Source organism: Cyprinodon variegatus, unplaced genomic scaffold (genome assembly GCF_000732505.1).
Source record: "Cyprinodon variegatus isolate N-32 unplaced genomic scaffold, C_variegatus-1.0 Scaffold458, whole genome shotgun sequence".
Taxonomy (NCBI): Eukaryota; Metazoa; Chordata; class Actinopteri; order Cyprinodontiformes; family Cyprinodontidae; genus Cyprinodon; species Cyprinodon variegatus.
In genome coordinates this window covers 420,145-432,519 of record NW_015150911.1, presented here as the reverse complement: position 1 = coordinate 432,519, position 12,375 = coordinate 420,145, and the positions used below count along the sequence as shown (strand labels likewise).

Here is a 12,375-nt window from a genome sequence, read left to right as displayed (position 1 = left end):
ACTAGATCCACTTTTAGGAAACATTTGAAAAAGTCCTCCCTGCAAATAAAGTGATCAGAGTAAATCTGTGCTGTACAGATGGCTTGTTGTGTTTTTCTCTGGGTTTTAGCTATTCTCACTCGTCAATGCTTGAAGCATCGTCTCCAAATGTGCTCACATCAGGCATCACTCAAGAAGTGTTCCTACAAACATTTAGGATAAAACTTTGCATTCACCATTTTCCTCCTACGTCTGATCTAATTTTTCTCCAATTTCTAATGTCTCAGGTAGGAACAAATTTTAGTTCTCCAGACTTGGCATAGCTGTTTTGTGCAATCAGTCAGCTGTTATTCAAACCTGTTTTTTCACGGCACACTGGATTCATTTGTTATTTGTTCAAAAGGAAAACAGTCAGAGAGCTCTTTGTTAGATCAAGGTGCTGTTGAATTAACAGCTGGAACAGAAAATGGATAGAAAATTCAGAATAAAGTTCAGTAACTTGCTGCTTGAAAGTCCTCAACACCGGTTGCGTACAACTTTTTAATCTACGTTCTGATTTTTCAAGTCACACTGACTGCGTAAAGAGAGGCTATGACTAGGTAGGGTGAGCAGATCTGCATATATTTTTTTTAATTCTGTCTCTGTGCTATAGCCTAAACAAATCAAAACTTCTTCCCACTTTTAATTGGGACAGATAATGGTAATTTATTGAAAAATTTCTTTAAAAACATCGGCACATACTATAAAGCAAGTCCGTGCAGCATCTCAAACCAGAACAAAGAATGTTCACATGCCTTTATTAAAAACATAATGAGATCTACGTCTAAAGAAAAGCAGAACACGGCAATAAATGCCGTAGGGAGGTTTATATGCTGACTGAGGCACAGAGGTGATTCTCAGAGAAAGGTCTGGGAAGTTTATCTAATTTTTTCTTTCTTTTTTTCATAAAGAGGTGAGAAAGATACGCAGCACGTACCTGCTCTGTCTGTGCCTCGTTACATTGTTTTTTTTTTTGTCAGGCTCAAACAGGATCACTATTTTACTATATCTGTTTTTTTCTCCACCTGAAGATATTCATTTTTTGATGAAATTGATAAACTTCCTTTTCTGTCCCTTGTTTTTGCGAGGCTCAAAAAGGCTCATTACGTCAAGGCTGTTCTGTCCTCCTGAATTCCCATCATGGGTAAAGTATTATATGTTTTTTATTTTCATTAATTGTTTTTGCATCAGTCTGTCCTGCTTGCTATATATGCTCTGTGCAACTCCAAAACTGACTGTTTTCTCATGCGATTAACAGATTTTATTTTATATTTTCCCTCAAAGTGAATGTGTTTTACTTGGTAACTGCGTCTTTCTTCCTATCAGACCCATGAAATTGCTAAATAGTTCGACTAAAATAAATCTAGGATCCATCTCAGTTAGCTCCCTTGCATCAAGTCGTGTCGGGTGTGTTTATCCCCATTGACTTTCAATGGGCGCTAAACGCCACAACCTCGTCTGACACAATTTTCTGTCTGATCGGACGCTAAATCGGATTCGGTGTGTTCTGGCCTTAACTAAATCACACTAAATGTTTGGGTCTCCCTGAATTCGTTAAATAAGAGTTAAGCTGTCAACATTTTTGTTTAGAGATAGAGACTGAGATTAAAGATGACGGACATGCTCTATAGCTCTATGTAAGGATTGTTTTGCTCTATATAAGGAGATTTAGCAGAATGTTTTGCTGTGTGGGTTGATATTGAACTCATATTAAGTATTTATATCAAATGTTGCACCCCTTGCCTCCATCAGTGGTTTCCACTGGCTGTTTTCGGATCAAATAATCTTCTTTAAGAGGGTACCTTCGTCATTTACAGCTCTTGTGGTTTATTTCACAGCTTTGCTTTTACTGGTCCTTTACTTCAGCTCTAAGTCATCAGAACTTCCATCTCTGAACTATTTAGCAAGAGTTCAGCAAGTCATATAACTGTGATTTAAAGAGCAAACCTTTTTATCAAGACAGTTTGTTCATAAACAGTTCAAAGATCCAAGCCTTTAGGAACTCTTTGTCAAGATTTAAACCCTTTCCAAACTAAATGTCAAGAATTTTCAGGAATTTCTAGTTCCGATAAAAAAACTGTCATCTATAGAGCATGGAAATATAAAGAGCTGGTGACGGCATAAGGTGGTACAGCCTAGCATAGGAGAGACTCAAGTTTGTAGCTGGTGTCTGAGAGGGTTTGTGTGGTGTGGCGGAAAAATAACTCCGGCACACAATGTGAAAATGAGAACTCTGTATAATTTCTCCCTCATTCAAAGATCTTTTGCTCGCCTTTCTTGTTCCAGATAAAAGAGGTGAGGCAAACAAAAACCTCGAAAAACATGAAAGCACATATTCCATTAAGTCTCCTGAGGGGTTCAGAGGAAACAATGGTGTCTCCACATTAGGAACAAAACAAAAAGCATGTTAGGTGAAAGTCAAATGGAGACCTGCGCGGCTCTAGCTGCATGGATAACCCACCATGGATTAAAACAAAACAATCAGTAAACAGTGTCAGACGTTGCAAGCTCCCTCCTCTGCTATTTATTACTTGGAGGAGAGAAAGACAGAGAACAAAGAGAGAAGGAGAGGGAGTCAAAATAACGGTATTTCCTGATTTTCCTTTTCTAATTTGCTAGCCGCGATGCGAAGCGTGCTAGCAAGCGCCATCCCTGCGTGGCTGGCTGAAGCCTAATTAACAGGGGGGCCATGGTGATGGAGTTTGGAAAGTTTCTTTGCGGGCAGACTCTTGGAGGGGGCAGGCCGAGCTGCATTTAAAGGACCGTGAATGGTGATGAGGGGAGAGCGGCAGAGAGATGGAGAGAGTGGGGGGGCTAGGATTAGCCGTTCTGCTCGGCAGGCCTTGTGTATCACAGCCCACAGCATTTCTCCTTCCTCCTCCTCTTTGGTTCCCTTCTTTCCTCCGACTCCATTTTTAATGAGATCAACAATTAGTCCTGTACAGAAAAGCTGAAGGAGCAAATAAATCAAGTCTTATCTTCAGTTTGTCTTGCAGTCTTTATCCTGCTGTTTTTCTACTTCTTCATAAGAGTTGATTAGCTTTGATTCTGGTGCTTTTGCTTAATTCTTATTTATTGAAAGTTGCTTGAAGATTTTTGTGACAATAACTTTAACAAAAGGCTTTTAAATCCCTTAGTTGAAAGATTAAAGAAACATATAAACTCAAAGTACAGATCAAATAAAGAAGCTCCAGAAAACAGTAAGAAATGAAATAAAGAAAGAATTTGAGAATGCACTGATTTTAGGCCACTTTCTGCTCTCTAAAGCTTTGCAGAGGCGACGTTACACTGTGTGTGGTATAGAGTCTCTGTGTGATGGCAATGTAACATTAGATATATCTATTGTTCATCAAGCTAAAACTATCTAGAGTTGACATTTTATTAGGGAACAGGGCAGTCTGCATCGTGATCAGTTAACTAGACAATATTAAGTTTTTTTCCCCTCTTCAGCCAATATGTGCATGTGTTGAATGTTTAGTTTGATTTGTTAATGAATGTGTCCTTTGTTTATATTTTTTGTTTGTTTAATCCTGTGAATAGAGAAAAAAATATATATGCTTCAAAAATCTGTACCTCCCTCGAAAAACAAAACAAAAACATGTTAGTACATATCGGGGTCATTTAGATGGTATCTTTCTTTACAAAACAAGCTGTTTTGGTTGATCTCTACTAGAAACATTCAGCAGTGCTGGTTATACACCGATTTTAACAGCAGTACCAGCGATTGAAAAAAATAAACACACAGAAAAATAATAGTATAAAGAGCCAAAGAGCCACTTGTAGCTCTGGAGCTGCAGGTTTTAGACAGCAAGTAAAACTGTAAACGTAAAGCACATTTAATTGGTCCAATCAATTGCAGTTTCCGTTCTACAGTATTATCATTTTCAGAAATTAAGTGTTATATATCAGCTACTGGAGCCATAACAGGGGCCAGGATCAGTTCTGCAGGAGAGTTGGTCCCTTTCGGCCCCAGCCTAGAACCATCGATGATGCACAATACACCTCTGTGTGAAAACCCCATTGTTCAGTTAGACCTCTAATCTTTTGATTTCCCACAAACCGGCCAAATTTTGCTGGCTAACATGAAGGCCACAGGCCAAGTGTGTTGGTCTGCTGCTAAAGCTGCTTTTGTTGGATTTTTTGACTCCCCATCATCTTCATCTCTCCTTGGGAATCAGAAAAGAAATACTTTTAGTTTCCAATATTTCCAAACCCAACCTGTTTCATAACAGGAAATAGTTAAACCCGTGTAAAGGCCTCCCTAGCGTTGGGTTAAAATGGGGAATGAATTGGTATAAATTGTAGAGCTGTGGTTGAAAGCTCAGTTTGAAGCTGAAAAAGAGGTGCAGTCAACAATCTGATCTTTAATCCGGCAACCTGAGAAAGATGAGATATGACCATCACCAGCTCAAGTCTCCATCTCCTAACATGCACACCAAAGTGGCTTGTTTTTAGCTCAATAATAATAATAATAATAATAATAAAATGTTCACTCTTAATCTAATAAATCAAAATGAAAAGATACCTCCTGAAATTTGTCTGTAAATGTCTAAACTAAAAACACGAATCATCTCATTTTTTAGCAAAATCTGCTCAATAAGGACACAATGAGGCATAACCAGGTGATCTACGAATCTCCTCTTATTTTGATTTTTAACATAGTGAAGCTCTAATCTATCCTTTCCTCCTACGATCACCAACACTCTTCTGTTTTATTTTATTTTTGCAGCCCTAACATTTAGTTAAATTCCTTTCCTTCCTTTCTAAACATCATGAACTTCTGTCATTTGCATTCAGAGCACTTGATCCTCTAAAACAAAACAGCAAAGAGCAGTCTGTATATTACAGAGGAATCTGAAACAAATGACTTGTGAGGCCTAATAATGGTCATTGTGATAATAGCCCCAATTTCAGGGAAATGGAAAGCAGTGGGGAATGCACATAGGCAGTGTTTGCTACCGCTGCAAGATGTTATTAGAAGTGGATGGTGTTTGGAACATAATTTGGAGCCACAATATGCAGCGTTGATTAATAATTACTGACCGAAAGAGACGACGGACGAGTCGCAAGATGAACCGCTTCTCGTAATAGGGGGGCGGCGGTTTTTTAGACCCACGGCTGTTGTCAAATGACATTTTGTTTTTTGCTGAGGATTAAGCTGAACCCCTTTAGAGAGAATAATGGAAATGTGAGAGTGAATGTAGAAAGTTTAAGTCAAAACCCATACAACTGTGACATTTAATTTTATAGTAAATAAGTAGACCTGATTGTTAGTTGGAGTTGCTTGCAGAGCGTTTAAATGATTCTTGGATTTTTCTAACACTAAAGTGACTAAATGAATGGATATAATATATGTGTCCTGACCTCCTGCAGATCCAGCCTTGCTTCCTTTGCTTCGCTCCATGTTGGTCGGATCCAGGAGACTCATGTCGGATATCTTGACTCCGGATCGAGCCTCGGCTATAAGCTGCCTGGCTCGTTCTCGTAGTTGTCTCCGTCGCTCTGCATCCCGCTCCTGCACATAAGAGAACAGGAGCTCCAATTTCTACAAAAAACTGTTTTTAACAAAAACAGAACATCTGAGCAACAACAACAACAACAAAACAAAACTACAGGGAAAACATCCAGTAGATTCCTAGCTCTGTTTTGGCAAAGCAGGAATATCAGGAAGGGATGACTCTTATTTTCCTCAAAGATCAACATACATGAGAGGTGGGTAAAAGTGAACAGGTGTAGAGGGAGAACCTCTGCTCTGTCTCACCAAAATCTGACAATGTTTAAAAGATTTGTAGACACAGGTGAGTAAGGTAGGACATATCACCATGTTTGCTTTACAGGAATGAAAAGAGAGGGTTAAAAAATAACAGGGAGACACATCTAACAGTACAGCAATGAGCACAGAGAGACAGGTGGCTAAACCACTGGAATGTCACCCGCATAGAGGAGTCTCAAATTTGCTGCTTATCAAGGTTTTATTTCTATGTACAATGTTGGCACAAAAATGTCGGATAAATCCACAGATTAGATAAAGTTTTAACAACTTTTTTCCTTAGATTTCTTTCCATTGTCCCCACTTTTCTAAAGGTTGCTGTTAGAAATTATTCATCAAAAATATTTTTTTTAGAAAAAGAATGCAACCCTGCAGAATAAAAGTATTAATGTTGCTAAAAAAGGTATAAATAATTGTTTTGTCAATTTTGATGGGTACAAAAAAAATATAAATATTTACTTTTTTACGTTTCGATGCCGATGAAAGGATTCTGCACCAAAAGGAATATTAGGCTGAAGCTATCGCCTAGAGTGTTGCTGAAATAAAATGTTTTTTTTTCCAGATTTAATAGGAATCCTGTTTAAAAACCCTAATGTTTGAAATGAACCTGAAATGCAAAGGAAAATATTAAAATATTTTAAATACTTTCCGTATAAGCATTTATATTAGTTCCTAGTCTCCTAACACAGGTTTGTGTTTAAGTTCATATCTGGAAACAAAACCTATATATTTATTATAGGGTTTTCAAAAGTATTAATACCCTGAGGTGTGTATATATATATATATATATATATATATATATATATATATATATAAACATTGCTTTGTGAAGTATTTGGCCCCTTTGAATTTTTCCACCATTTGCCACATTTCAGGCTTCAAACATAAAGATATAAATTTTTTTATTTTTTTTGTGAAGAATGAGCAAGTAGGACACTATTATGAAGTGGAAAGAAATTTGATGAATATTTTAAACTTTATTATCAAATAAAAAACTGAAGAGTGGGGCGTGCAAAATGAATCGTCTGCTCTACCCTCAGTGCATCAAACTGCAGAAGTTCAGAGAGGATCTCTGAATGGTCTAATGAAGAAGCTCTGGTCAGATGAAACCAAAATTGAACTTTCTGGCAACAATGCAAAACATTATGTTTGGTGTAAAAGCAAAACAGCTCACAATCGAACAATCAAACATGGTGGACACAGGATCAAGGTTAAGGGCCTCCTTTTCTTCAGCAGGGACAGTGAAGATGGAAGAAGAAAAACCTGTTGGAGTCTGCAAAAGACCTGAGACTGGGACCGAGATTTATCTTCCAACAAGACAATGATCAAAATTATAAAGCTAAATCTACAATGGAAAGGTTCACAAATAAACATATCCAGGTGTTAGAATGGCCTAGTCAGTCCAGACCTGAATCCCATCGTGAATCTGTGAAAGGAACCCAAACGCTCTCCATCCAGCCTCAATGAGCTCCAGCTGTCTTGCAAAGAATAATGGGCAAAAAATTTCAGTCTCTCCATGTGCAAAACTGATAGCGACATACCCCAGGCGACTTGCAACTATAATTGCCGAAAAAGGTGGCGCTACAATGTATTAAATGGAGGGGGCTGAATAAAGTTTAAAAAGTTGAAAATACCCCATACATTTCACTCCACTTCATGATTGTGTACCATTTGTTGTTGATTCTTCACAAAAAAAAAAAAATATATATCTTAATGTCTGAAGCCTGAAATGCTGCAAAAGGTTAAAAGGTTCAAGTGAGGTGAATACTTTGCCACGGCACTTTATGTATGTGTGTGTGTGTATATGTGTGTGTGTGTATATATATATATATATATATATATATATATATATATATATATATACACACATACACATTTTTTTAACTCCTAGAAATGAAGCCAAAAAGTTTTATGAAAATACATGTACACATCTTCAAGCATTTTACAGGTAAGAGCACACAGGCATAGCCTCATCTTGGCAGTAGACAGACACAGTATTGAGCCGTCACCATCAGAGTAATGGCAGAACTGCCATTTTCAGGTGGTTTCAATATGATCTCACTGATAGTGCAGGCCATTATAGACACACATGTACACAGAGACGCACATCAACAGAGCCGCCGCCATCAGCCACTTACCTGATGACGGCTCAACCATCACACAGGCATCCACTCACTGCGGTCTATTAGTTAGAGTAACCAGGGAGACAAACAAATGTCCAGGACTACATGTTAAGTTTTAAAGTTGAGTTTTAACAACAGGTGGAAAAGATAAAAGGATTAAAAAAGAATGAGATTTGATGCAAAAGAGGCAAAGGTATGAGGAAACATTCCTATTCAAGGGAACAGGAATGTGTGAAATCATATGGGCAAATCGTGACTCGAAAGGGTGATTTAGAATTTGTTCTTGTAAAGATGAATGACGGGATTTCTAACTTTCACCACAGAAACAAATTGTACAAACTCCCACTTCCAAACATTAAGGTGCACTAAAGCAACAACTCCAGTGTCAAACGGAGCTCACCGCATACGACCCAGGGGAGAGTGAAGCTGCGCTTCTCTGTCACCGCTTTCCTCCCTGTGGTTTCCTGTTAATCAGGCTTCTCCATATTGAAGCAGGGTTTTAGGGCAGGCCTATTGAAGCCGCCCATTTATCCATTAACAAAACATGCAGCACCCGCTAATGAGCTACATCTCTCCATTTCCATGTCAATTGTTTGTTTGTAGCTATTGTTTGGACGGAACAATGGGGCTGTATTGTAAATGACAGCAGCCCTAATGCACTCTGCGAGTGTGTGCTGAGAGAGAGAGCGCCTAGGGGGATGGCCACGGGGAGAAGGGAACGCACCTTTGAGAGAGACTGATAAAAAGAAAGACAGTCGGGGGGAAAGCAAGAGACAGAGAGGGAGATAAAGAGCGAGGACAGGAGTGGCGGGAGGAAAGGCTGTTGATACTAAATCTCCAGAAAAGTAGTGATATAAAACAGGACTTTTTTTAAATTTAATCCTCCAACATAAAAGCTAAAAGTCATTTGGTTTCTTCCTTATAGAATCAAAATTTGCATTCAATGAGATTGCAAAAAAGCTACAAGCTGGTAAAAGTTCTTGGGAGTCACTTTTTAGGCTTTTCCTAAAATTATTCAAAGTTATAAACCTAACAAATGGGATAAAAGGTGTCTTTATGCTGCTTGGTTTTGTTCTAGCAGTCCTTTGCTTCTTTCCTACTTTCTTCTTATTCATGTCCTTCGGAAGCAGGAATGTTCCTGTTTGCATAATGTAAGATGATAACAGTAATGTAACATGTGGCCTTCTGGCTACGGCCTGCTTCAGATATCCAATCTGGCCTTTACAGATGCAACTCCCACTCTGATGTCACAGTATCTGTGTACATATAAGCTCTGGAAGCAACACAATCCAAAACATCCCACTGCATTATTGGTGTTGGCCAATTTTAGGGATGGAAAACGGGGAAATTGAGTTTGTCTGTCCAGGGGCGAGGATTAACACTATGGAATCTGAACAGTGTATGGCTCCGGCAGGAGGGGGAAGAATGCATGTCACTGGGAGAGAGTGGTAGGGGGATTTATGATGACGTAGTCATTTTTTGGGCAGAAAATACGCAGTAGCTTGTTAAAGAATTCAAACAATTTAATAATAGAACCACAAATAAAAAAACACATTTAAATGGGATTTTAACTACTAGCAATGCTGTAAAGTTGTTATAATAAAGAAGAATAATACAGAGATTTTAACTCATATTCCCATAAATAAAATATAGCACCATCAGTGGTCTAGAAAAACTCACCAAATTTGTCTTTTAATATAACCTGTTCATCAATTAAGCTGTTCTAGAGTCTAGAGTTTGTAAAACAACATTATTGAGCAAACAGTATTATTAAGACCAAGTTATACATCAGGACCGGGATAAAGTTGTTTAGAGGTTCATTGTCGGCTTAGATCTGCAACAAATACTGCCACAATTTTTCTATCCTTATTTAAGACTTTTATATCCATGCATCATTTCCTTCCATGTCTCAAATATTTACCACTCTATTCAATTCAATGAAGTTTATTTAGTATTTTTACAGTACGTCAACTCAGGGCACAGTTCAACTAATTCATCAAGTCAGATTTTTTCAAAGTAGCAAAACCAGCTGATTGCTTCGACTCATTGAGTGGACAGCAATCCCTCACACACTTAGCATGCAGGCTTCTGAGGTGGCTTATCACATGAAACCGAGGGGAACTTAAGTTATCTTCTCTGCATTGGGAAACATTTCAATACAGAGCAGAAGTTGACAGAAGGGCTGTTAAAAGAGAAAATAATGAAAAAAAAAATTGTTGGAAAATGTGTCCCAAAGGACAGATGAAGGAGAGCTCTAGTTTCCATTTAACTGTTAATTATAAGCAACTTTTTACAAATTAATAAAAAAAAGAGAGTGCAAATTAGAGGCCTCCATCGGAACCAAAGTACTAGCCAATGCAAAGCGTGATGTCATCATATGTTTATGCTATGCTTAGCTGTAAGCAGGACGTAGAGATAGCAGCAAATGAAGACCACACATCAATACAGTGAGGTTTTAATGAATGTGCTCCTATTGAGCAAGGTTGCTTTATTATGGCATTTAGTTTTATCTATTCTATTGCCCCCATTCAGGATGGAGGCAGCAGAAACAGCTGATTAGTCATATGAAGTAAATATTCTCCACATCAGAAATTATTAGACAAGTGTGTTTTCATCTCCTCGTTTATCCATTTACTCTTTTAAAAAAAAAGTCATCACCTTTTTTTTAAAACCAAATTCAAAAACTTAATTCATATTCTGCTGTTTCCATCAAACTCCTGCCGGGTTCTAGCCAGAGTATTTCCGTTATGCTGAAATTTATCCCCACTAGGCTGATATTTGTGCCGCTAAACTCATTTTTTGTGAGTGTATTGGCTGTTTGACATGTGGGCTTGCTCCCTTCTGTCCAGTACTTTTCAAAAACAACCGCTCATTATGCTTAAAGAAATCAAGATGACGCTAAAATTAGACTAATACACTGAATTTAATGAGCCCAACAGCTGATAAAGCATTTTTTAACACATTAATGAACACATGCCTCCATACTGCCACCAGACAGAGAGCGACCTATGCATTTAAGAGTGGAGTATCCAGATCGGAAGGATTCTCAAACTGTCAAAATGAACTGACTGATGGTTGATGGAACACCAGCAATGCTGCACCAGTGTGTAGCTGCATTACCGCAGCAGCTGCTGGATCAGAACAATGCCTGACTGAGTCCTTCTTGATAGTTTGCAAAATAAGAGGAGATACTGACATCACCTCCCAACATGAAGGCCACATCAAAAGAAAATAGAGTTCTCTGAATTATCGAGCCGAATAAAGACAGGAGATATGGGTTGAACAAAAAGTAAAAAAAAAACAAAAACAAAGGTCTTCTTCAACAAAAATATGCTAATAAGAACCCTGCTTTCATATCGGATGTTTCCAAATGAGCATCAATTTACCATAGGTGCACAAAGTAATGCTATAGCAGATCCTTCCATCCAACTGCTGTCAGACTTCCTTCTCAGCTTCTCTAACAAGCCCCAAGTGTTTACAAACATGCCTATAACGCATCATATTTTAGTAAAATCCTTTAGTTTGCAGTTTTAGCTACTATTTGCAGTTTTTATCCTCTCCATAGGTGTTTCTCTACTCTGTTGATTTTCTTTTTATGTGCACCTTTTGTTAATTTAATCGGAGTATGGATTTTATCAATTTGTGCAGTATTTTTTCTTGGCTGAATAGAGATTAGAAGCTAAATTGTAGGATTTCTATTTTGCCTTGTTTATCAGATACGTAAAAATACAATCCAGTCCAAACATGATAAGTCCTCTAAGTAAAAAATAAATAAAAAATACATTCTTTTCATAATGACAGAATATTGTAAAGTTTAATGGGTTTTAATGATTATACAAGGTGCTGAGTGTTGTTTGCAGCCTGTAGATCTGCTATTGTTTACGTGTTTCAGAGCTCCACATATTGCATAGATTTTCACAGTCCCAAACTTCAGCTCATTGCCAGGCCTGCTGATGCCGGTTGCCGTCAATCAAGTGCTACCAACTTTGTCATTCCAATTAAAACCCAGTGTTCTGTGGCAACACGATATGCCAGAAGTTTTTTTGAAGAGCAAATTGTTTGACCAAGTGGAGATTAAATGCCACCTAGTGGACGCAGTGCTGGGACAAAGGGGCACTCATCACACCAGCAAACTCCAAACTGAAAACTGATGGAAACAAACACTTGCCTTAATGTGCCAAAAGCACAATAGTACATCCAAAAGCCACGGGGACATAACCAAAGTAAAACACAGAAAGTACAAACCCAACCGGCTGCATCATTACATGATCAAAGCGGAATAAAAAACACAAGCTGGAAAAAAAGGAGGAGAGAAAGCTTGACAGCTGGTGGTCAGTGGGTAACCCAGCTTTAAGAATGGTGGCTCAGGAGGGGAAGAGACTTTACTTTTTTTAAATGGCGACAAGAGGAACAATTGTGCTCTGTGCCTTCCATTGACGTTTGGGAACCTCCAAGGGAGGAGAG

At 38.2% G+C, this 12,375-nt stretch overlaps 1 protein-coding gene across 5 annotated transcripts in view; it reads right to left on the bottom strand.

Annotated features, from left to right (window-relative positions):
• ehbp1 (EH domain binding protein 1) overlaps positions 1-12,375 on the bottom strand; it is a 183,162-nt gene that overhangs the window by 58,920 nt on the left and 111,867 nt on the right. For all 5 annotated transcript variants that reach the window (XM_015389429.1, XM_015389428.1, XM_015389431.1 and 2 more), the window contains one exon: positions 5,383-5,533. In XM_015389429.1, coding sequence (XP_015244915.1) covers positions 5,383-5,533 — 151 coding nt within the window. The remainder of the gene's footprint in view (positions 1-5,382; positions 5,534-12,375) is intronic.